The sequence below is a fragment of the Antechinus flavipes genome, chromosome 3 (genome assembly GCF_016432865.1).
Source record: "Antechinus flavipes isolate AdamAnt ecotype Samford, QLD, Australia chromosome 3, AdamAnt_v2, whole genome shotgun sequence".
In the NCBI taxonomy this organism is placed as follows: Eukaryota; Metazoa; Chordata; class Mammalia; order Dasyuromorphia; family Dasyuridae; genus Antechinus; species Antechinus flavipes.
In genome coordinates, this window is record NC_067400.1 from 318,765,485 (window position 1) to 318,792,423 (window position 26,939).

A 26,939-nucleotide genomic window follows, 5' to 3' on the forward strand; every position below is an offset into this window, starting at 1 on the left:
TCTGTCTCCTCCTATGGAGACCCTCTGCTTTCAGTCCCTCCACTCTTATCCCTAATACCCTGTCTCTAGCTCTCCCCTGACTTTTGACTGCTGTTCCCCTTCCTCCACAATTTCCCCACAAATTCCCCAGGTACCTCTGGAAAGTTGCAGTTGGGCCGGGAGTTGCCACAGAAGCCCTGCTCAATGCCTAGGCTGTAGTTGAAGGCCGATTCACCCACGTGGCAGGCATTGACTTGGTTCACGGTGATGTTGTGCTCCTCTGCCAAGCAGCTAAACAGATCCACAGGGTTGCACGTGAACTGGCCAGAGAGAAGAGAAGAAAAATGAAAGAGAGCTCCCTAAAGCTGAGGTTTTATAGCTAAGCACTTACTCTCTTAAGCTGCAATGGCTCAACAACTCTCTATTGGATGCTCTCATCTCTGAATTTTCCCCTACTTCTGCTCTCTTGGTTTCTCGTTAGTGCTGGCTGAGAGAAAGGAACTATTCATCTGAATGTATACGTAAATGTATATGAAATGAAAATGAATGTATACATCAAGTTGTAGCAGACAGGGATGAGTATAAGAATTATCCTGAGCATGAGATCACAGCCATGTGAAGTCAATCCAACAAGCATCTATTAAGCACCTACTAAGCACAGGCACTGTGCTAGGTGCTGGGAATAAAAGGAATGAAACAATTTCTACTCTCATGGAACTGACATTCTCCTAGGATGTGAGAGAAATGTGAGTGTGAGAGAAAGAAATTGGTGTTGGCCCATTTAAGAAGTGTTATAATATCTCCCAAGTTTTCCATAGCTCAATTGAAAATATTGATTTGAACATATACTACTCATAAATACAGAACAGAAGACCTCTTTCAAAGGAAAAATATAGGTTTAAGCTGAAAAATAATTGTATAAGTTTCTATATTTTTAAAAATGTTACCATAAAAGTTACTTTTTGTATCTTTTATCCCACTGAAAAAAAGTCTTATTCACTTTTATCATCAGTGATTTCTTTATTTTGGTCATTTTAATTGTCCTAATATGAAGATTTGAGAAGGAAAAAAGGGGCTTATATTCAGATCAATAAAATAGTGGTTTAGGTTTTTTTTAATTAACTTCCAGTCTTGGGAGTAGGGCACTAAGTGGCTAGAAATAAAAGATTCAATGTTGGATAACTTTAAGAGTTCAATCCTATTCCAGGGTCAAAACTGCATACGTTAAGTCTCTATGGTCAGACACAGGCAAGACCTTCCTGTGGAGGAAGAAGACGCTACAGGCTGTGGAGGAACCTTTCTGTTCCCTCTGCTTACAGAACTCTACCAGAACTAGGCCATTGGGGCAGTGAGGTGAATGTTGGGACCACATACCATGTTGACAAACGCTGACAGGAAAACCAGGATGATGGTAAAGACCCCAACTACAGTGCTGTTGGTCCGGGACTGGACAATCTTCCTGGAGAGAGTCTGCAGGGGTGCTGGGAAAAGCTGCCAAGGATATGAGGGGAGGAAAGATGTAGGTAAAGAGAGAAGGAAATGGGACAGGGAGAGAAACAATAAGATTTAGACTGCTACAGCCACAAACACTGTAATTTCTCAGCAGATCATTCCCCTCTCAACTTATACGGAGCAAGGGGAAAATCTTGCCTTGGATTTTGGATCTCGCCAATTTGGAACATCTTCCCAAGAATTCCAACTCCTCCTCCTTCAGAAGCGGCCTAAGAGAGAGCCTCTGACTGCAGTGCTTTCCCCCTCCAGCCAGGTCTCTTGGTTCTTGAGTCTGCGTGGCTCTCGGGGTTGGGAGACGTCTGCACCCAGTCCCTACTTCTCCCGGCAGCCGCTTCTCAGCTCCACCACTAACTAGCTGGATGGCCTCTGGCCAGAAGGCTCCGACTCTGGTGAGAGTGACGATGGGAACAAGCCGGCCCCAGGTCCTCGCCTCCACTTCCTTACAGCCCCGCACCCCACCAGTTTGTGCTGCTTACTCAGCTTAACAAAAATAGCCCTTCCAGATGCTTTTGCAGAGTCGGTTGAAGGCTTACTGAGGCATGCCGCCTAACGGCAAAAGATAACTATTTTTGATTCCAGTTGGGAGCCTTGCTTGAAGGTCACCGAAGAACATGGGATGTAGAGCTGAAAGGAGCCTCAGAGATCAGCTAATCCAGGCTGTTCATTTTGCGGGGTTTGCACAGACAAGGAGAGGGACCGGACCTGTGATTTCATTGGAGGGAACGCTTCAGGCCATACCCTCTCTGCGGCTTAGGCTTAGAATGACCAAGAATCCCCAGCCCCACAGCCAGTAAGTGCGGGGACTTGAACCTAGATCCATTTCAATAATGCTTCATTATTGCAAATTAATTTTAGAGCAAATTTGTATTTGTGCCATTTGTACGTATACTCAGCAGCCCTTTGGGGGCCTTCCATATAACATATGGATATTTACACCAACCAGCTAAGCAGGGCAGTGGATAGAGTGCCTGGCCTGGGGCAGGAAGCCGAGTTTGAATCTGGCTTCTGACGCTTCCCGGATGGGTGACCCTGAGCAAGTCATTTAGCCCTGCTTGCCTCCATTTCTTCATCTGTAAAATGAGCTGTGGAAGGAAATGACAAACCACTCCAATAGCTTTGCCAAGAAAACCCCAAATGGGATCACAAAGAGTTGGATATTACTGAAAAAATGATCCAGCAACAAATATTTATACCCAGTTTCCTAAAGTCAGTCTCTATCTACTGAGCCACTTTGTTTCTTGAATAAATATTGTCAGCTTGATGAGGAAACTAAAGCCCAAACAGGCAGTAATACTTTGTCAAGTTCAGACAGCTAGTAACTATTAGAGTAGAGATTAAAAAACTGGGTCCAAGGAGCCAAGATGGCCAAGAAAAGGCAGGGAATTGCCTAAATTCTCCCCAATTCCCCTCCAAACAACTTTAAACAAATTCTGGAGAAGCAGGACCCATAAAAAGGTGAGAAGAAATGATTTTCCAGCCAAAGACAACTGGGAAGGTTGGCAGGAAAGTTTTGTCACCCAGGCGGGAGAGTGGAGCACAGTCGGGCCCACAACCCCAGCCCTAGCAAACCGGGGCAGGTCTCGGGAGTGACTAATCCCCAGCAGCAGCGGCGGCTTCGCAGTTGTCAGCCTGCGGACAGGGAGGAGGTTGGAGAAGTTGTCAGAAGGAGATGACAGGCACAACTTTGCTGGCCCCAGGGACAACTCTGTTACACGGCTCTGTTACCAGACCTGGGACACAAGTCTGGGTGGCAGCCCAGGCCAAGAAGGAGTATGGCGTATCAGAGCCTGTGGCTGGAGGCAAACGGAGATCCCGGTCACAGGATGGAAAAGAGAATGAGATCACTCAGACCAGAGCACAAGCCACGAGTAGTAAACACATCTCCCCTTAGATCAGGTCACCTTCTCTATGGAACAACAAGTGCTGAAAATCGCACAAAAAACTAAAGCTTGAGACAGTTTCCCTTCACTCCAGGGCAGGGCCCAGCTTCAACATAAAACTAAATATCAAGAAACAAGTTAGAAAAATGAGCAAACAACAAAACAAGGATCCTGACCATAAAAAGTTACCATGGGAACAGGGAAGATCAAAACACAGTCTCGGAAGAAGACAATAAAATTGCTACATATATAGCCTCAAAGAAAATGTGCATTGGTCTCAGGTAAAAAAAAAAAAAATCAAAAAACCAAAAAGGATTTTTTAAAGATGAGAGAGAAAAAATTGTTCCTCCTCTCCTTCTACCCCCTTCCCTGCAGAAATGACAGTGATGCAAGAAAATTATGAAAAGGGAATCAATGGCTCGGTAAAGAGGCACATAAAAATATCAAAGAAAACCCTAAACAGGCCAAATGGAAAAAAAAATACAAAAGTGAAAAGAACATCTTAAAAAGCAGAATTGTCTAAATGAAGAAGAAGGTGCAGCACCTCATGAAGAAAATAATTCCTTAAAAATTAAAACTGGTCAAGTAGAAACTAATAACTCCATAAAACATTTAAAAAATCAAAATCAAAAAAAAAATAAATGTGAAATATCTCATTAAAAAAACACAACTGATCTGTAAAATAGATGAAAGAGAGTTAAAGGAATACTGAAAGCCATGAGCAAAAGAGTCTATGAAATCATCAAAGAAAACTGATATTCTAGAACCAGAAGGTAAAATAGAAATGGGAAGGATCCACCGATCATCTCCTGAAAGAGATCCCAAAATGAAAATTCTTTGGAGCGTTAGCCAAATTCCAGAGGTCTCAAATCAAGGAGAAAATATTTCTGTCCGATATCATAGAGCCACATTCAAGATAACATAAAATTTAGCAGCTTCTACATTAAAGAATTAGAAGGTTTGGAAATTTGATATTCTGAAAGTTGGAGGAACTAGGATTACAACTAAGAATTACCTACAAAACTGAGCATATAATATTTCATGGAGGAAAATTAACATTCAATGAAACAGAGGACTGGCAAGCATTCCTGATGAAAAGTCCACAGTTGAATAGAAAATTTGAATTTCACATAGAAGACTCAATGGAAGAATAAAAAGGTAACCAGGAAAGAGAATTCAAAAAAAAATCTATAATATTAAATTATTTAAATTCCTACATGGGAAAATGATACTTGTAACTCCTAAGAACTTTCTCATTATTAAGGCAGTTAGGAGCATATATAGAGGTCATGGGTATGAGTTGACTATGATGGGATGACATCTAAAAAAAATAAAATTAAGGGGTAAGAAAGAAGAATGCACTACAAGAAGGGAGAAAGTGCAGGTAGAAAGAGGTAAATTTTATTTAAAAAGCACAAAAGAGCTTTTATAGTAGAAGAAGGAAAGATGGGAAGATGAACAGAAATGCTTGAACCGTACACTCATTGGAACTGACTCAAGGAGGAAATAATACCATACATACTTGATTGGGTATAGAAATCTGTTTTATTTTACAGGAAAATAGGTGGGAGAGGATAAGAGAAGATTGGTGGGGTAAGAAGGAACTGACATAAGGGGATATTGGGAAAGGCTGTAGTGAAAAGCAAAACACTTATAAGGGTGGGCAAGATGAAAGGAGAAAAAGTGGGATAAATGGGGAAAATAGGAAGGAAGAAAATATAGTTAGTCACTATAAATGTAAAAAAAATTTACATCAATATCTTTGATAAAGGCCTCATTTCTCAAGTACATATAGAACTGAGGCAAAATTGTAAAAATAAGAGCTATTCCCCAACTGAGATATGGTTAAAGGATGTAAATAGGCAGTTTTCAGAGAAAGTAATCAAAATTATCTATAGTCATTTTGAAACAATGCTCTAATATATTATTGATTAGAGAAATGTAAATTAAAACAACTCTGAGGTACCACTCTATCAGATTGGCTCAATATGACAAAAAAGGAAAATGACAAATGTTGGAAAAAATAGGAACACTAATTCATTGGTGGAGTTGTAAACTGATTCAACTATTCTAGAGAGCAAGTTGGAAATGTGGGGAAATGCCCCAAAGACAATAAAACCGTGCATATCTTTTATTTCAGGAATACCACTATTAAGTCTATATCCCAAAGATATAAAAACAAAAGGGAAAAATATTTATAGCAGCTCTTTGTGTGGTGACAAAGAATTAGAAATTGAAATGTTCATCAGCTGGGGAATGGCTGACCCAGTTGAGGTGTATGCTTGTGATGGAATACTATTGTATATAAGAAATGATGAGCAGGATGCTCAGAAAAACCTGGAGAGACTTACATGAACTGATGCAAAGTGAAATGAGCAGAACCAGGAAACAGTGTGCATAGAAATTGTCATGACACCAACTGTGAATGACTTAGCTATTTTCAGCAATACAGTGCTCCAAAGGATTTACAATGAAAAATGTTATCCACTTCCAGAAAAAGATCAAAATGCATGTTTTTAAAATTTTCTTCATTTTCAGTGTGTGTTTGTTTGTTTTGATCTGTTCTTTCACAACATGACTCCATGAATCACTTGGAAATATATTTTGCATAACTGCACATACATAGCCTAAAGAAAATTATTTGCCATCTCATGATGGAGGAAGGAAGGGAGAGAATTTAGAATTCAAAAATTTTAAATGAATCTTAAAAAATATTTTTACGTATTAATGGAGGGAGGGGGATAAAATATTAAGGAAAAAACAACTCAGTCCAAACTCAGTGCTTTTTCAACTATATCATACTTGAATGTGTCTGTTTGTCAGAAGGAACTTCACTAATTGAAAAGCAAGATGCAAAGGAACACAGATCCAGAGCTGAAAGGGACCCATTATTTTAGCAGAAAATAGTGGCTTGGAAAGTCAGAATAATTGGCTCAAAGTCTTATACATACTAAGCATCATAGGTAAGATTTACTTCTCTGTATGGATGTTTAAAGCAATCTAAAACATCCAAATTATCCCAAAAGGGTCCCTCTAATTCAGGAATTCTTAAACTTTTTTGTGCCATGGTCCCCTGTGACAGTCTAGCACAGTACATAAACCTCTTTCACAGAATAATATTTTAAAATGCATAAAATATATCAGACTGCAAGGAAAACCAATTATGCTGAAATAAATTTATCAACATAAAAAGAGGTTCATGGAATTTTAAGAACCTCTATTTGAAATGAAGGCAAAGTTATTATCTACATGTTTAATTAATGTCTATCATAGCTGCCATATTAATTTTATGTCAAATTTACAAACTATTTGTTTGTTCTGTTTGAATGTACCCTTAATAGCCTATTGAGAGTCCTTCATGTAATTCATCTTATGAAATATTTATTCATATTTTATAGGCCTGACAATATTTTTTAATCTTAAATAGAAGTTTATAGCTGTTGTGCCTTTCTTTTTCTAGCAAATGGTTGGTAAGTGCTATGATTTATTTGATATTGAGATCCTGATTAGAAACTCAACTCCTAGTTAGAACATTCTTTCTTTCTTTTTAAAAAAAATAATTAATTTATTATTATAGCTTTTTATTTACAAAACTATAGGCATGGATAATTTTTCAGCATTGACCCTTGCAAAACCTTCTGTTTCAAATTTTCCCTTTCTCCCCCCATCTCCTCCCCTAGATGGCAGGTAGTCCAATACATGTTAAATAAGAACATTCTTTCAATGAGAAAATTTATTCTGCTTTAGGACTAGGATCTGTTTGAAGATGGAGTTTCCAGAAATGTATTATGGAAAAAGATGAGGGTTGCCTACATCTCTTGAAGGCCAGTTGTATAGAAACATTCAGGATGCTTAAAGTAAGGGGAGTATTTAGGCTTCTTTGACCCATCTTTTCTTCTCCTGTTAAGAGGAGGGACCAAGGATGACTTATTTCTAGGAGTTTCAAAGGCCAAATCTGTGCTGCACACTAGTCTGCCTGACTGGTGGTCCAGTGAATAAAGTACCGAGTCTAGAATTAAAATTCAGTCTCAGACACTTACTAGCCCTATGGCCATTGGCAAGTCATTGGGGATCATATCTTCCAAGAATCTTCCAAGGTTGTGGATTAAGTGAGATATTATTTGTAAAGCATTTAGCATGATGTCTACCACATGGTAGGTGCTTCACAAATGCTTCTTTCCTTCCTCTCTTTTTCCAATTACCCTGACTAATATATCATCATTCCCCATCCCAAATAGTAATTTTCTCACATCCCTTTTTCCTCAGCCTCCTAGAGAGTGGAGATACACCATTGTTCCTGTGCTCTCTGCTATTCCCCATGTAAGTCCCAGCCTGCATTGCTTCCACCTCACCCAGCAGTCACTGGGCTACTTATTGTCCTATCCTGCAGATTCTCACAGCCTCACATCTCACAAGGACAACAGCAAGGTGGGATGGTGAAGAACAATCAGAATCAAATAAAATTAATTTGGTTAGGGTTTTTTCTTTTTAAAATAAAAATTATGAACTTAAGGGAAGAGTACAAAGCATTTTAAAGCACTTACTAGGTGTTTAGCACTGTGCTAAGCATTTTACAAATATTATCTCATCTGATCATCAACCTAACTAGCAACAAAAATAAATGAATATTTCTACAAACTGGAATAGGAAAAGAGGATTACCTGTGAAACCTGTAAATCTCTATCACACATACCTTACTTTTTTTTTAAGGATACAGTAAATTCAGCATACTATTTTCAAACCTGACATTCTTGTCTGTGTTTTCTATGACCTGTCATTCTCTTCTATTTTTTTAATGTCTTAAAGACTAAGGGATTGTCTTTAAACAGAAGAGCATATAAGTGAAGTGAGGAGAACTGAGAGAACACAGTAAACAGTAACAGCAAGATCATATGTTGATCAATCATGATGGACTTGGCTCTTCTCAGCAATAAGGTGGTTCAAGGAATATCAATAGATGTGGGATGAAAAATGCCATCCACATCCAGAGAAAGAATTGTGGAAACTGAATGTGGCTCAAAGCATAATATTTTCACATTTTTTGTTTATTTGCTTTTTCTTTTTCATGTTTTTTTCTTTTGTTTTGATTTTTTCTTGTATAACATGACAAATATGAAAATGTTTAAAATGATTATCCATGTTTAACCTATATTGCTTGGTGTCTTGGGAGAAGGAGCAGTAAAAGAGGGAGGGAGAAAAATTTGGAACACAAAATCTTACAAAAATGAATGTTGAAAACTATATGTATTTGGAAAATAAAATACTATTAAGGGGAAAAAAGGAAACAGAAATAGAATGCTGGAGTTCAAATAAAAAAAATCTAGCTTTAAAATCTTCCTCAGACATTCAAACTTAGAATTCTACTTTCTTAAAGACCATTTTTATCATGTTGCATTTTTACAGTAATAAGCATAAATCAGTTAAGATTTTAGTTTTGAGGAAAGAAGGCCATATAGTGACTTGATTAAGATTTTCAAGTATATGTCAATGAACTTGTATTACATGTAAACAAAAATTCAACAGTCATGTAGTACTTCTTCCTTTTTCCGTGTATACCACAAATCCATCCGTGGCTTCTTCTCCTGTCTATCTAGCAATCTACCAGTGGGGATACAATTTAACTTAAGAAGTACTTACAAAATGCATATTGTGTGCTAGAAACTGAGGATTTCAATGGATATATGTTCTCAGTGGTATAGGAGGTTCTAATAGTGTTGATTTCAACCCATTCATAACTTCTCTCGGTACCAAGAATATAAAGTCAAAATGTTCTGAAACCTTTCCTCTAGTATGAATAATTATTTTTTAGGCATGCCATGGACATATGGCCTCTAAAGCTACGATGACTGGCTTAAATCAGAAAAATTATTAAAATTTGTTTTAAAAATGTAGCCATTGAAAAACTAATGAATTAAATACCATGAACACTGAAGTGACTTAATTTTGGTTGTACTTCTTGGCTTAGCACAGAGTCAGAGGGTAGGGATACTGGTAGGCCAGTGGTGCTCTAAAACTGTCCACTTGCTATTTCTTGTTCTTATAACTAACTTAGTCACTTAGTCACTTCCTTTTCTAGTTTTCTGTGTCTTTGATGATCACTCTTTCATCACTTTCTATATACTTACTCATTTAAAATATGTTTCAGCCTGCTCACACCTACCGTACATCTTTCCATTGTCCTTTTGAGTTAACTATGATTCAGATTCTTCTGAGATCTTGGTGTCCTACAAGTCACAACCATATAATATCACCAGGAAAGGAGGGATGGTGAGCAGATGGATGGTATTTTATAGCTGTAAGCAGTTTGAGACTAAGGAAAGAATTGTGCAGTTTACCAAATTTGATCCTCCTACCAATTCTGCACCTTCCAAGCATTTGTTGTTGTTTAGTTATTTTTCGGTTGCCTGATTCTTCATGACCCCCTTTTGGGAGTTTTTCTCAGCAAAGATCTTGGAGTGGTTTTTCCATTTCCTTCTTCAGCTCATTTTACAGATGAGTAAACTGAGGCAAATAGGATTTAAGTGACTCACCTAGGGTTACACAACTGGTGTCTGAGGCCAGATTTGTATTCAGGAGAAGGAATCTTCCAAAATTCAGGCTTATGCCACCTAGCTGCCCAGATATTGGCAGATTAATTCCATAGTTCTGACAAAAGGGATAAGGCAACCACTTTAAGTAGTCATGGATCTCAATAAAAGAACTCTTCTCCTCCCTACCCCGACTCCATGCTTCCCAGGCTGTATGCAATCAACACAGTGTGTGTTGTATAGAGGAGCACCTGGAGAACTTTCCCACTGAGAAACAAGTCTTCATTTTGCTTGGTCTGTGCACAGGATTTTCTCCATGACACTGGTGAAACACCTTGAGTGAGCATCTGTCTGTCTCCCTGTCTGAAACCTTGCTTGATAGTACTTCTCAGTAGGTCAATGAACAAAATTAAACTCCATGGTTGCAGTCTGTCATGGAATTTTTTGTGATCTTAACTTATGCATGGAAGATGCTTTATTGGAGGAAAGCCTTCAAGGCTGCATTCTGCTCTAAATTGACTATACTTATTTTATTTTTTGGTGAAAAGGAATCAAGAAATGAGACAATTGGATCATATACTTCATGCCTCAGTATGTGTGTGAGTTTATCAATATATATATTAATGCTTCTCAGTCAAATATCAAATTCAGAAGATTTTAATGAGGGGAATGCTGAGCAATTGTCTCTCATGTACCCAGAAGGAATAGAACCTTGGAGTTATAGAACCCTGTTTAGTGAGAAGAGCAAAGTAAGGCAGGAGAACTGGGTTCTTCTCCTAGAGCTGTGATCAACCAGCTGTTGAAGCTTCAAAAGAATTTCCTGACAGTGCAGGAAGTAAAAATCTGGAATGATTCCACTAACAGATATGATGGAAGTCTCTTCCCTATTGTTTGTTGTTATTGTTATTATGAAAGGATTATATTGAGATATAATTCCAGAGAAGCCAAAGGCAAGAGGGAGGAATTATTGCAATGATAATGTCATAGTGTTCTTACTAGATTTTCTGTTACAAAGCTTCTTAAACTGTGGGTCATGACCCCATATGAGATCACATAATTAATATGATGTTACAGTAAATTCTGATTTGTATACCTATTTTAAATACCTATATACCCAGGATTGTGTAAAAATTTATTGGGCTAAAGGGTTAGTCGTGGGTTAAACAAAAGTTTTAGAAGCCCTATTCTATACAATTAGAGAAATAGATGGAGAAATGCCCAAGACCAGGAAAGGCAGTAGAATGGGCCATGGTCCTCATTGGATGGAAGCATGGTTTTTCCTTTGGTTGGAGCTCTCTATAGCTGGCCTTATACTGCTGTCCCACAAGGAATATAGCAAAAGAGGATGTTTTCCAGAAGGCAAGCTTCTATCTCTCTTCAGAAGCAAAAAAAAAAAAAAAAAAAAAAAGGATTACAATCCAGAAGGGATAGCAAGAATGAATGGACCTAGATTTTTGTGACCCTGGAGTTGTTACTCAGTATTAGAGGATAGAATGATAATAATAATAATAATAGATAATATTTACATATTTACATAGCATATCAAGGTGGGAGCTTTCAAATTCTGACAAAAAATATGACATTATAGTAGACAGAGGAAAATGAAGGAAGCTGAAAGGGACTAGATACCATAAAGGAATGAAAATGTTTTCCACTATTAGTCTTTCCCTTTCCCATTGCCCAGAATTGCAATATTGATATTAAGCAAATGAAGCTTGGGATCACAGCAAAGGGGAAGGAAAGTAATGAAAGTGGAACCAAAAAATGATTTTCAGAAATGGCCATAAGGTATTTGTACTGGACGGTTGTCCCAGAAAGAGAAGCAAATTAGTCAAGAAGCAAAAATGAAATTAAAAGAGCCCTGGATAACTGCCATACTATTGACCAAGTGCACGAGCTAGGCAAGTCATTTTTCCTCTCCTGGGACTCATATTTTATCTGTAAAATCAGAAAGTCAAACTAGATAGTTACTAAGGTTCCCTTCAGCTATAAATCCATGATCCCCTGACTAAATGGTCTCTAAGGTCCCTTTCAGTTTTATACTCTTCTGAGTCTGTTTGGGACATTGATGGCATTTTGGACAGATAGCTTTATATATGTACTGTAGGGACCTTCCTTTCTATCTCTCACTAAGGTTGAAGGATCAGAGCTCATTGGACTCTGCCTGTGGCAAATACTTCTGAATGTATCACTTCTGCATCATCCCTAACACACGAAAACCTGGCAGAAATGGATCCTAAAGGAGAAGCAGAAATGATATAGTCTTGTCAAGGTGCACATCGACTTCTTCTTACAAATAGGCCCACAGTGAAATATCTCGGCTCTTTCCCCACTGATCAACCTTCCAATCTTGCTCGTTAACAATAACAACCACAGATGTGTGACCACAATGCCATTCTCTACTTCCTGTGCTCTGTCCTAAGAATAATATTGAATCTCAAAAAAATACAAGCTCCAGAATAAATACTGGTTACAGTCCTGTGCTCAGCAAACCAGAATCAGGGCTTCTTTTGCCTTCCCTTTATCTTCTTCAAAAACATTCTAGACTCTTCAGTGGAAAAGAGGCCATCGAGGAAACTTGTTTGCTCACTCACCTTTACACAGGAGTAGATCACGGAGACAAACACCACTATAGTCAACAGCAGGAAACACGTCAAGTAGAAACTCAGCATAAACATGGAGCTGGAAGCAAAGAGAAAGTTGGAAGGGTTCCTGGGCATTCTGAGGAAAAGAACTAAGGCTTCCTTCAATAAAGTAGGAAAGGGCAATTATTCAGGCATCTATCTAGAGGGAAGTACCTCTGTAGCCTTGTGGTACATTAATTGGACTATTCAGAGAGGCCCTGTGTAGTATAAGGAAAAGGATACATATAAATTTTATTATTAATTTTTATAATTATAAATTTTATTATATTTTATAATTATAAATGTTATTTATAAATTTTGTAAATTTATGTATATATATATATATATAGTATAAATTATTATAAATTTTAAAAGAACAATTATGGACCCTAGCTTTTTCCTCTGGATCCAGGATTCTGAACTGAAAACGTCCTTCTAGATAAATTCTAAGAGAATTCTGAGACAGAATTTACTCCATTTCCTCAGAATGCACTTTGTGATAATCACTTTGTGATAAACTTGCAAACAGATTCAGAAAACCCTTTCCTCCCATAAAAAATGGTTTTTCCCTTCAAAATGTACCCATTGTTCTATTGTTATGTTTTCTGATCACTTAGAAGCATCAAAAGCCTAGAGAAGACTAGAATCTCAATATTTTAACCATTTTTCTATCACTTGATTAATTTTTATTCATACATTCATCCCTTCATTCATAAAAGAATTTATTAAGTACCCAACATATGTCATACATTGTTAGCTGTTGGGGATATGAAGACAAAAACAAAATACTTCTTGCCTTGAGAAACATTCTAGGAGGGAGATTGGGAGACACATGACATGTATACATAAGTAAACACAATATACACCAAGCAAATTAAAAACTAATAGAGGGAGGGGAAGAAGGGGTTTTATAACTAGGGAATCAGGAGAAATTTCACTGAGGAGTTGACATCTGAGCTAAGCCTTAAAGGGATCTAAGGTGAGGAGAGATTGCATAAGGGGTCAGCTTATGAAAGTCAAAAGAAGATGGAATGTTTTTGGGTAAGTGGGGCAAGTAGCGCTATTTGTCTGGAATACAGATGTTTTATTTATCCTTCCCTTAAAATGTAGAGAAGTATATTTTCTTGACTTCATAAGAAATTACAAAAATTAATATTGCATTATAAAATTTTCAGCTGTTTTTGGAAATGTCTCCTTGCACTATCTCACACCAGGAATCTTTGTGTGGACCCCCTGGCATCTGTCCATGGTACTAGAGTATAGACTAGACTCACATGTTTATGGAGAACAGTGAAGATCTGCTAAATTCATCCCCTCCTATTGTCTCCTAATTCCTATAATGAGTAAAAATAATATTTCATCTTCCCTGTTCCGTGTCCAATTTCTAAGAAATCCTATTTCCATTTTCCCCAACTTCAGTCACAATGTTTTCAATAGGAAATAGCCTATGGGTTTGAGCTCTCCATTCCTCCCTCTTTTCTGAACTTTTCAAAGAGAAATCACAATTATAGAAGATAGATACCAGCCTTCCAGAGCCTGGGGGGAATCCCCAGGGAAGGAAAATAATGGTAGCAAGTACATTTCATTTTTGAATTGTCAATCTCTCCACTGGGGGCTTGCAAAAACAAAAAACCACACCTTTAAGTCTTCTGAAATTCCTTCTCTTTCAATAATAGAAGATCAGGCTTAAAGAAGTTAAGTACTGTTTGTTGAATTAAAGGAAAATGAAAGCCTCCCAAGGGAAAATGAATACTCAATAGCCATTTAAGCCAGGTATTTGTTCCAGTCTCCCCTAAATGCCTGCACTTAACAGTCAAACCAACATGGGAAGAAGAAAAAGACATTCTTTATAACAAGGAAAAGAACCGACTTTTAAAAGTAGATTTTTAAGCTTCCCTAGAGAGAAGATTTGTGAGAGAGTAACTTCAGCCAATTCTAGCATCAAAGAGCTGCTGCCAATGGATAAAATGACATCAGCATAACTTGGAAACTGAGGCAATCCAATCCACTAATCAGTGTTACTGCTAAAGGAGATAAAAGTTGATGGAGCAATTAATGATATGCAATTATATACCAAAAGGCAGGGGGTGGGATGGGGAAGGTGACTAAATATGCATATGGAATATGATGAGCTTACATATATTACAATTAGCACTACTCTACATTTCAGAATAGACAAATATGGAAACAATTAATCTCCACATAGTGTATGGCCCATTAATGAACTGGATGAATGTTTAGTGTGACTAAATGTGAATAAAGTACCTGGCATTTTTAACTCCATATCACATCTCAGACATCAGTCAGTGTTTTCCCTTTTAAAGAATCTCCTACATTGAGAAAGCTTTCACTCAATTCCACAAACCATGTTCTCTCTCCTCACCTCTTCAGTTCACAGACTTTCAGCCAGAAGGGACTTTAGAGATACTAAGTCCAACCCTCTCATTTTGTAGATAAGAAAACTGAGGTCCAGAGAGATGAAGCCACTTATCCTGGGTCTCACAATTAGTAAATGACTGGGGCAGGATTCAAACTCAGGTCTCCAATATCACAAAGTCTATCTTGGTTTTGGACCTAAAATTTGCTTTGTTGGCTAGAGAAGCAAGTAACCTTACTCATCTGAGACCCGAAATTCTCGCACTCAAAAAGCGTGGGGCAGAAGAAGTACTCACTGTGGCATGATGGTGATCTGGACAAAGCAGATGAAGAGGAAGACAAGGGAGGCACAAGCCACGTAGGCACCGAAGCGGTCGTCCACCTGCTTGGAGTACTGAGAGGAGGAAAGGCAGAGGTTTGGAAAGGCCCCTGGAACGTAGAACCAGTCAACACCGATTCCATAATTCACTTGGATGAGTCACTCTTGGGCCACATCAGTTTATACAGCCAGTCTTGCATGACAGTTAATGCCCTACTAACTCCACTAGATAGGGATAACAATCCATATTGGTGGGTAGGTCTGGGAGGGAAAAGGAGTTCTTCCCAAATGCCCTAGGATTTATCATTCTAATTACTTTGATAAACTCTAAGGCAGAGTCTGTCTGACCCACTCTATAAATAGAAAATAACTGAATCAAAGCAAAAAAAATTGAATAGTTGTGGAGATGTCTCCACTATTACCTTTGACAAGGTATTTCACTTCTGAGCTTCAGTTTACCCATCCACAAAATGAACCTGTTGAACTAGATGATTTCTAAGGTGAGGTTCCTTTTATTTCTCACATTCTTCTAACATTCACACTACCCTCTCTGAGACACTGTGTGGTACAATTGAAAGAGAGCTAGCCTCGGGGTCTGGAAGACCCAAATTCAAGGCTCTCTCTTACATTAATGGCTGTGTGACCCTGAACAAATCAATTTAACTTCTCCGTGCTACAGGCAAGTCTCTCGGGCTATAAGCTGCATTGTAGATGTATATGGGTAGAGTTTTCTCACTGGAACTTTCAAATAGCAATAAAAACATAGTTTGGGGCCAAAAAAAAATTTATGACTGATCTACTAACAGAAATGGAAGGGCTTTTACTGCCATCCAGAACTGAGTCTCTTGCCTTCCCTATAGCTCTTGATCACTCACTCCAGTATCTTGTTCAGTTCTTTTCTCTTCTTTCACTGTTGCCTACCCACGGGCCCTGCAGTAGCTCAAAAGAAATGTGAGATGTGAAAATTTAGAGCCATCTCCACATTCAGTGTGCATATTTGTGCCCAACCTGTGGCAGGGCTTTCCAGGCCCATGTTGGTCTGATCAGCCACAGTCAGACACACTAACATTCTGAGGCCATTCTGGTCCTCTCTGAGCACGAAGGACAACAGTGGTCCCAAGCAGGACTCACAGGGACATAGTACGTACAATGAAGAGCAGAAATAATCCCCAAGCTCAACTATTTGGGGAAAAGTAACCAGGGGATTTCTGATTTCTCCCTCTCAGAGAATAATAGTCACATGAGGGCAAACAAAACAAACTTCTAGACAGGAAGAAAAGCAGTTCAAGCTCATGACTTAGTGACAATCCCCAGGGCCGCAAAAGCCTGATTTCTGTTGCCCATTCTCCTCTGCTCATTTGTTTTCTCCAACCAGCTCCCGGTGATCTGAACGAATAAGGCTGATTCCTATTTTTAGTCATTGCCCCTCTCTGGCCTAAACTGTCTCATCTGTAAAACACACGAATTGAATTAGATGCTCCCTGAGCTCTAATACTCCGAGATTCTATGATTAATTATAAAAATATAATCGACATTTGCATGGCACTTGACCTTTTCAAAGCACTTTCAAAAACTGTCATTTAATTAGATCCTAACCGCAACTCTGTGATGTAGGTAGAGCAGGTATTTTGCCATTACAGATGAAACAACAGAAGTCAGAAGAGGTTAAATGACTTATCTCCAAATATAGCTAATGGGCTAGTCTAGCCAGGAAAAGAACCTAGGACTCCATTTCCCTCCACCAGCCTTTTTCCATTTTTATCCACTGGCGATTGCTGTGGGCCGTGCTAATGGTGCCGAACTCTGGCACAGATAATCCCACATAGTGGATAACCTAGAAGTAATGTGTTTTGGCTCCGGAAAGCATAAAGCTTTTTTCCATAGTAGATCTATCTTCCTAATTAAATACTCCTCGGTTTAACACTGAAGTCCGTTTACATTCCAGAGCACTGGGGGAGGCCATGTGGTGTTGCAGAAAGATCACTGGAAAGTCAGCAGACCTGGCTTTTGGTCCTGGCTCTGCCACTAAGATTGTATCTCTGAACTCCATTTCTTTGGAGCCTCGGTTTCTTCAACTACAAAATAGATTATATGGCCTCTCAGGGTGTTTGTATCTCTCATGTTCTATGGCTCTAGTTAAACAGAAGAGCTGGGTAAGATAGCTCTTTAATAAAAGATACCTAACAAAGAAAGGCTACACTATCACTCTTGTACTGTCCAATTTTTGGTTGCCCCCATTTCACAGGTGAAAAAACAGAGGCTGAGAAAAGGGACCTCGCCTAGTTTACCTGAGGGGTTTTTGTCCAGAGATTTGCCACTTTAAATGAGTGACTAGTAGCCTAGTTAGAGCGGTCAGTGTGAGATGAGGAATGCATGCTTGGGTTTTGAGTGCTACCCCTCCCCCAAATTAGTTCCCCCACCCCAAATCCCACTGTCTGCCCGGGACTGGATTACCTTTTTCTCTAAGTCAGGCTCTCTGAAAGTTAAGAGGAACTTCCGAACATGTTCTGACCTCAGCCGGTCAATGCTCCTTGCATCAATAGCCCGGCCCAGGAACTCGTCCACCTCATCCTCGGGGTTCATGTTTTCTTGGGTGTTCCTGGGGGGGGAAGGGGCACAGATCCAAGACAGATACACCACCCAGGGAGAAGTTACATTAGAACATGTGCTCGTTTCCAGACCAAGCCCTGCAGAAGGGAGCATGGCGGGGAAAAGGCAAGCCTAGATAGAAATAGGGACTATTAAGTCATACATAAGGGTCCCTGAGAGATACATGCTGACTTAGAAAACCACATGTTAATATTATCTATGTTTTATTATATTTTATAAATTTTTAATTTTTTAAAAGAAAATTTAAGTTTTAAAAATTATTTTAATTATTTGTTAAATATTTCCTGATTAGATTTTAATCTGATTTGGAGCTTACAGACAGAGGGATTGAGGACATGAGAGTGTTCGACACTTCTGGAGTAGACTGTGCTTTTATAGAGACAATGGAAACTTGAAAGGCCCATAATAGAAACAACATCACAGGGGAAAGTGAAGGGGAGGAGCAGAGGCTAATGAAATCCTTAGAAAATTCAAACATGTCGTTCTTTCAACAATACAAATTATGTCTCCCATAAGGGCGACCTGACAGGCATTAATCAGAACCTTACAGGGCTGAGGGTGATAATTCTCATCACAAAAGATTTAATCACTTTACAAAAAGGTGTCATTGTAAAATTTCTTTGACCAGATAGCTTCTTGGATCTGTCTGATAACACAATTTACAGAAATCCAATTTATGCACAACTTTTAAATGAATAAGTCCATCTTCCTAAAGTAAGGCACACTTGTCATTTATGACTTAGATATACATATACAACTCATTTATATCTTCCAGTTAAGCCATTTAGAGGGAGAAGCCGGAGAAGCAGAAGGGTAGGAGTGGTTCAGAGGAACTGAAGGGAAAAGGCAGAAGACTAGGAAAAAGGAACAAAATTAGTTTCTTGTTTTCCAAATACAAGCTCCCAACTGTAGACTGACAGATCTTTGTAGCCCAAGGCTATAGCTCTTCAGAGCTCATTTTCAGTGACCAAATTATCCAAGCCTCAGTCAGGATGGAAAGCCAGCTTTTCCCCACCTGCTACTTCTTCCTCATTTTCTCCTTCCTAGAGTGATACATCATGTGTATTCCCCAGTGACAGACTTTGGGTCTCAACACTCGATCAAGTAAGTCCTGCTCTCCCAAAATAGGGATGCTTGGGATGTCTGGTAGTTTACCCTGAAGGAGAGACTTAGGACCCTCCTTTCATTTCTTTCTACCTCCCATGTTGCCAAAGGGAAGGAGCTTAGTCAGCTCTCTGAAGAGGACGATGAAATGGGCTGCATTTTCAATTGGACTCCCCATCACTGGAAGGGTGAATAGAAATGTTGGAGAGGTTGCAAAGCACATTTATCCATTAAGTAGAGAGTCAGAAGACCTCAGAGATGATCTAAAGTAGGGAGAGATTCTTAACCTGGGGACTTGTTAAAAAATAAACTTGGTTTTTTTAATGGATAAATATTTCAATTGGTAATCCTGTGTATTTTATTTTATGAAATCAAAACAACACATCATCCCAGGCAGGAGTTAATAAGGCTTTCCCTGACTGCCAGAGGAGTCATAGCACAAAAGAGGATGAGCACTTCTAACTAAAATCATCATTGCTACATTATGATTCCATAAACATTTTTTTCTCTGGAATAATCTAGTCAGGAGTTGAAGTGGTCTGCTAGGGCTGACTGTTTGGAAAGATGAGCTGAATGTGGCTCTGCCCTTGACTGCCCTTTTAAAGGGTATTTCTTTACCTCCTCTAGACATTACTTTTCCTTATCTTGTCCCCAGTTTTTACTATCTTTTTCTTCCCATAATGGAAAGGGAAATCAGAGGACCTGGGTTCAAATCCTGGTTCTGACTCCCTGTCTGACCTTGGATAGACGCTAAAACCTGTCTTTGCCTTGGTTTACTCCTCTGTAGTAGAATAGACCTCTAAGGTCCCTTCCTGCTCCAATCCTATGATCCCTTAGACCCTTAATCAATCAAAGATCAAAAAGTCTTTTTCTCTCTGCCAAACTTCTCAGAACAACTCTTTTCCTTATCCCTGTTCAACCCCAGTCACATACTGGGTAGAGAGAAAGAAGAACCCAAGGTGAATCCATCCTCATATAAGTGCTTCATCAAATCCCAGACTCCCACTGGGCCTTTTAAACTGAGAAAGGGAGTTCAGCAGAAATAGGAAAGAAGGCACACCATTTCATTATTCACAAGAAGAAAAGTTTTTTCTACTCAGAGTAGCTAGATTAAGATCTGATAGAAGGAACACTGGCCTGGAAGTCAAGTGATCTGGTAGCTCTGTTTCTAACTGGCTGTTTGACTTTGTATAATTCATTTAATTCATTCAGATTCCTCATCTATAAGACTTCATGGTCTTGTCTCTGGGTCTGATCAAATACCAACAAATTGTACCAGTCAATACCTCCTCTTCCAGGTTTTCATGTGAAGATGCTCCTTTATTGTTCTAATAAAATCTGTTAATCCTGGATGTGGTGGGAGATTGCCATAGTTTGAGACTGGCCCTAATCTGAGTTATTTGAAAGGAAGTAAGTGTAATAACAGATTGAATTGGGGCAAAAATGGAGATTGGTCTGATCAATGCAATGATTAACCATGATTCCAGAGTACTGGTGATGAAGAATGTTCTTACAGAGAATAATGGAATAAGTATGTATAATGAAGCACACATTTTTGGACATAAAAATGAATGTTGAAAATTACATGTATTGTTAAAGTAAAATAATACTGAGAATAACACCAATAAAAAAGGAGGCTGGGAGTAATCACCTTCTGATAGAGGCAATAGATCCAAGTTGACATGACTAAGTGGGAATTTGTTTTGCCTGATTATGTACATTTGTTTTAAGAGCTTGTTTGCTTCTTTGGGAAGGGGGAGATAGCTGGAAGGAAGATAAAACAAATATCTGCCAATTTTTTTAATCATCTGGAATTAAGTGACCTACCCAGGATCACAGAGCTAGTAAGTGTCTGAATTTGACTGAATTTGAACTCGGCTCCTCCTGACTTTAAGGCCATTGCTTGCCAATTTAAAAAAGCTTTTGAAAAAAATAAGATAAGGGGTTAATTGCTTATATCCTGCTTTATTCTCCTTAGTTCTATTCTCCTTTTGTAACTTAATACTGTCCTATAGGTGCTAATATGTCCTAGAGGTGTGGTGTTTTGTTTTGTTTAGTTTTTGGAGAGGGGGGACAGAGGAGAACCTCTAACATCTGAAGTCATCTGAGTAAGGAACTCTTGATGTGTAAAATCTCTCCATTGATGCAGATCTGTAACATTTTGGTCGTTTATAATCTTAGTTAAACTTTATTTATTAGGCTTCTCATCTTTAACTTAATCTAAATCTAAAATAGAAATCATCATTTTTTCCAAATTTCCTCATTTCTTATGATGGCACCACCATCCTCCCAGACACTGAGGAGAAGTACAAGGAAGAGGAGGAGGAAGAAGAGGAAGAGAGGAGGAGGAAGGGGAGACAGGAAGAAGGAAGGCAGGAAGAAAGAAAGGAAGGAAGGAAAAAGGAAAAGAAAAAGAAAGAAAGAAAGAAAGAAAGAAAGAAAGAAAGAAAAGAAAGAAAGAAAGAAAGAAAGAAAGAAAGAAAGAAAGGAAGGAGGAAGGAAGGAGGAAGGAAGGAAGGAAGGAAGGAAGGAAGGAAGGAAGGAAGGAAGGAAGGAAGGAAGGAAGGAAGAAGAAAGAAAGAAAGAAAGAAAGAAAGAAAGAAAGAAAGAAAGAAAGAAAGAAAGAAAGAAAGAAAGAAAGAAAGAAAGAAGCTAATACTCAACCCTGTGGGGCAATTATTCAAAGCCATGTTTTCTTTAGGTACTGCTAGCAGATTATCTAAAATCATCAGTAGCAATATTAGGGCAGGCACTAATTTCTGAGGAATATATAGATTGTAAAGCATAGAATTTGAGCTGGAGAGGTCTTAGTGATCATCTGTTGGGAAAGAAAACTTAACTCTTTGAATTTTTAACTAAAAACCAGAGATCTATTAATTGGTTAAACATATTGAAAGCCAAAATTTAACATGGTATTAATAGGAATGTGAAAGGTGACTAGAACAGGGGTTCTAATCTAGGTCCATGAGCTGTTTTAAAAAAAAATTTTTTTTGATAATAGTATCTCCATAATTGATTTCCTTCATAATCCTGTGTATTTTATTTTCTGCATTTAAGAACACTATTCAGAGAAGTAAATTAGATCCACTGCTAAAGAATTGTACTTATCCCTTTTTGGAAGTGGAGTAGATACTAGAAAATCTCTTTTTCTTCCTTGGAGATATAGTCTAAGCTGCTTTTCTTCTCCCAGCTATTTGCCACTTCCTTGTTACTTCCCACTCAGCCAGAATACCATGTGTAATTAAGGATATACCTAAGGACTTTAATTTGAAACAGGGTCCAGAATTGCTGATCTACACATTCAAAACAATGATCTTTCTAGAAGGGCCCACTCTTCCTCTTGCCTTTGAACAGAATTTCTAATAGTCACTGAGGTCCAAAGAGGGAGGAATTTGAACCTCCCTTAGGGGCAAACATATATGTTTAGGGATCTTAAGTTCAAATGTTTTGTGGGGGAAAGGAGAGAAATAGGAGCACAGCAGTTGCCTGGGGCCCCAGATTTCCTACTGAGTGACTTAACATCCTGTATGCTAAATGAGAGATCTATGTGGTCAATTTTAAGGGTTATGCTCCAGGGGAACTAAGAACTGTCCTTTTCCTAGGACTGTATATAGGCTCCCTTAAGGCTCATCTGAGATAAGGTGCAGCTATGAAGAGTCTTTCTTTGTGGAATCTTGGCAATGGGGACATCTTAAAAGCACTTCTGAGATTAAGAGAAGAGAGGCAAAGAAAGTCATATTACTCACTTGTCCTTGGGGTCTTCAAAACCCTAAAAAAGAGAAAGACAGAAGTGTAAGAACAAAGCTAAACAACAAAGGTACCGTGATGGTAAGGGGTACCTGCCTTCTGGCTTACATCTCTTTCATTAACAGCTAGGGGGCACATGAAAATATAGACAGAGATGGACTGTAATTTTGAAATAAAAGTCATCAATAATACTTTTTTAAATCGAGGGGACAGCTAGATGGCACAGTAAATGGAACACCAGTCCTGGAATTAGGAGGACCTGAGTTTAAATCTGTCTTTAGATACTAGTAATGTGACCCTATGCAAATCACTTCATCCCAATTGCCTCAAAAAAACCCAAGAGTACATTTTGAAGAAGAAAGGAAGGAAGAGGAAAATGAGAAAGGAAAAAAAGAAAAAGGAGAATGAAAAGGAGGAGAAAGAGAAAAAAGATAAGGAGAATGAGAAGTAGTAGAGAAAAGAGGAGACTGGAAAAGGGTAACTTGTGTGGTTGCTATGGAGGGAAAGGGAAGGACTAGAATGAGACTAATCATATTTCCTGTTGATACATCATATATTGCTAAATTCTATGTCTCTGAGATATGAATAAGTAAATAACCTTTGGCAAGAAGAGTTGCCTTGGATCTAAGCATATTCCCCAGTATCACTGTCCTCTTATTGAGCAGAATTGAATTTCTAGTCACTTAGCACCTGCTGCTCAGAAGCCCACCTCCTATTTCCCCAGACTGATACTCATTGAGTACCTATTTTCTTTTACTAATAAAGATGTGTAAAGGGAAACTTACTTGAGATTCTGGGGACTTATGACTTTTTACTGTAACCCTAGCTACTTGCAGCAACTTTCTGGAATTGTCAATGAATTATTATCCTACCCAGAGAATTGGGGGTGAAGAGAGAACTATGGAGACTAAATGTGGATTGAAGCATAATATATTCACCCTTTTTTGTTCATTTATTTGTTTGCTTTTTCTTTCTTATGGTTTTTTCCCCCTTTGGTGGGATTTTTCTTAGCTGAAGACTAGCTGTGCACCATCATCTCCACTAAACAGGTTGTCTCTAGTCACAGCCAGAAGGATTTAATCTGCAGTGGAGTCAGGATCTGAGTTCAAAATCTGGTTCAGACACTTAATACTTCCTGCTTGTGTGACCTCAGTGTTGTGTTCCATATACTATGCCATCTAGCTGCCCAGAAAGGGCTTTAGAGGACCTCTTCCCGTTTTACAGCTGAAGAAACTTAGCACAGACTATTTAAATGACTTGTCTAAATGTAGTCCTAAAATCGGAAAAAACCAGGATTCAAATTAAATTTTTTTTTAATTTTCAGCAATTTGGTAACAATTCAATTTATTTTAGTTTTTTAAAAATAATAGCTTTTTATTTTCAAAATATATGCAAAGATAGTTTTCAAATTTATCCTTGCAAAACTTTGTGTTCCAAATTTTTCTCACTCCCTTTTCCCTTCTCTCTCTTCCCTAGAGAGCAAGTAATCCAATATATGTTTAACATGTACAATTCTTCTATATATTTCCACATTTATCATGCTGCACAAGAAACATCAGATCAAAATGGGGTGGGGAAGGAGAAAACAAAAAGCAAGCAAACAACAAAAAAAAAGGTAAAAAAAAAACTATGTTATGATCCATGCTCAGTTCCCATAGTCCTCTCTCTGGATGCAGATGGCTCTCTCCACCACAAGATCATTGGAACTGGCCTGAATCACCCCATGTTTAAAAGAGCCACATCTATCAGAATTGATCATCACAGAATCTTCTTGTTGCTGTATACAATATTTTCTTGGTTCTATTCACTTCACTCAGCACCAGTTTATGCAAGTCTCTCTAAGTCTTTCTGAAATCATCCTGCTGATCATTGCTTATAGAACAATAATATTCCTTAACATTCATATGTCATAATTTATTCAATCTCCAACTAATGGGCATCGGTTCCTTTTCCAATTCTTTGCTACCACAAAAAGAGCAGATAAAAACATTTTTGCACATGTGGGTCCTTTTCCCTTTTTATGATCTCTTTGGGATACAAATCTTATAGACACTGATTAGTCAAAGGGTATGCACAGTTTGACAACCTTTTGGGCATAGTCCCAATTACTCTCCAGAATGGTTGGATCATAAATTAATATCTTTAGACTCCTATTCCCACATTTCTTCTACTTTATGGAAGTCACCTCACTAATAGGTGGTGATAGAGCTTAGCCTAGGACCCAAGCTTCCTGACTTTGGGTCTATAGTCAGGCAATTCATGGAGGCATTCGGTGCTGATTATGAAAGATAGCGAACATTCTTGAAATGTTTTAAAGAAAGTGGGTTTTTTCCTTGTCTAGACTACTTAGGTACATTTTATAATTGGGGTTAAGTGACATGCCCAGGGTCACATAGCTAACAAGTGTCTGAGGCTGGATTCAAACTCAGGTCCTCCTGACTCTATGGCTGGTGTACTATCTCCTGCACTACCAAGCTGTTCCCATATAGTGGGTAATTTTAGGATTCTACTGCAGCTTAATCTCCCCACCTAATCCTTCTGGCTATGACTACAGAAACCTATTTAGTGGAGATTATGGTGCACAGCTAGTCTTCCAAAGTTTCTTCCAAAGGGAAGGCAACAAACCCTCATCAGCCACACTTAGCATGCTCAACCCAGAAGGAGACAGCCTTAGAACCTATTTCACCAAAGGCTTCTCATCAAAGCCAAAAGCAGTTTACAGAAAATCCTCATTCTATTTACACAGTGGCCCAGTTAGGCTCTCCGGAGAGCCAGTACCAAGAGGTGTATGAGTTAAACCCAGCTTCATGCCAAGAAAATGGCAGCATCGTGGAGCCGTCACATCTGCTGCCTAGGAACGTGTTAGGAAAGGATGATGACAGCAGAGGGGCGAGGGAGAACTCAAGAGTGAGTGGGGGGTGTAGAAGAATCAGAGACAGAGAGAGAGAGACAGGAGAGAGAGAAAGAGACAGAGAGAGTGTAAGAGAGAGGGAGAGGGAGACAGAGACAGAGAGAGTGAGAGACACTGAGAGAGAAAGAGAGAGACCGAAACAGAGAAAGTGAGAGATAAACACAGAGAGAGAGAGACAGAGACACAGAGAGAAAGAGACATAGAGAAAGACAAAGAGACAAGAGAGATACATAGAGAGAGACAGAGTGGGGAAAGGAGAGAGAGATATATATAGAGAGAAACAGAAAGACACAAAGAGACAGTGACACACAGAGAGAGACAGAAAGATAGAGAGAGAGAGAGAGAGAGAGAGAGAGAGAGAGAGAGAGATGGAGACAGACAAACAGAGCCAGAGAGAGACAGAGAGATACACACAGAGGGAGAGAGACAGAGAGAAAGAGCAGGGAAGAGGCATGATAGTGATGGTAGGCCAATGTAGGAGAGAATGAATGATGGGGGATGAAAGTGATAGAAAAAGCCAAGAAGGGTAGAGGTAATTGGAAAAGAAGAGATGGGGAGGGAAGAAAGGAGAAAACAGGACAGAGATAAAGGAAGGAAGGAGAAAGAATTTAGAAGAGAGAGACTCAAACTATTGAAAGAGAGAGTAAAAAGGAAGAGAAAATCAGGTCAAAGGGAAGAAAAGCAAAGGAAAAGGATCAGAGAGCAGCAAAGAGCAAGAAATTCTGCATTTCTGAAAGCTGTTTTGTACATCTTCCCTATTGCATACACACATTGTATAGATATACTGCATACGTGTGTGCCTATGTGTATGTATAATGTACACACACACACATATGTATATGTTGTGGACACATGTTCACAGAAGCATCCCTGAGAACTACAGATGTAGGGAGGTTAGCATATCAGGAAATGACTTCCTTTTTTTTTTAAGCCACCCATTTAAAAAAGTTACATTTTCATATGAATTAAGATTTTTGCTATTTAAAGTTACTAAAGATGCTGATCTCTCAAAATAAGAATAAAGGACTAAAGGGGCGAGTATAATACCTGAGGACAGGTCTGGTAAGTAAATGGAGTTAGGGGCTTCAGTGTCATAACTAATTGGAGAGTCTCTGGATTATCTCTTTAGATCCCAGTTTCCACTGTCCACATTAGCAAAGTTTTTAAGAGTTTAGGATTCAACCAGGCTTTCTAGAGAATAAATCATGTTCTTCTCAGGCACTGAGCTCTTGTGTGTTTCTCTATATATAATTTTAATCCATCCTGTTGCATTTAAACCAACTCAGTATCATCTGATTCTAAATTAGCTCCTCCTACCTATCCAGACCTGTGCCCTCACCTAATTTCTCA

At 38.6% G+C, this 26,939-nt stretch overlaps 1 protein-coding gene across 5 annotated transcripts in view; it reads right to left on the reverse strand.

Annotated features, from left to right (window-relative positions):
- Positions 1-26,939, reverse strand: part of ADCY5 (adenylate cyclase 5) — a 251,405-nt gene that overhangs the window by 25,469 nt on the left and 198,997 nt on the right. For all 5 annotated transcript variants that reach the window (XR_007951906.1, XM_051985420.1, XM_051985421.1 and 2 more), the window contains exons 9-14: positions 22,678-22,700; positions 17,672-17,816; positions 15,195-15,292; positions 12,493-12,580; positions 1,354-1,470; positions 135-299 (exon numbers count right to left, since the gene is read on the reverse strand). Coding sequence is in view for 4 of the 5 variants with exons in the window: in XM_051985420.1 (XP_051841380.1) it covers positions 135-299; positions 1,354-1,470; positions 12,493-12,580; positions 15,195-15,292; positions 17,672-17,816; positions 22,678-22,700 (636 nt within the window). In the remaining variant the exon portion in view is untranslated. The remainder of the gene's footprint in view (positions 1-134; positions 300-1,353; positions 1,471-12,492; positions 12,581-15,194; positions 15,293-17,671; positions 17,817-22,677; positions 22,701-26,939) is intronic.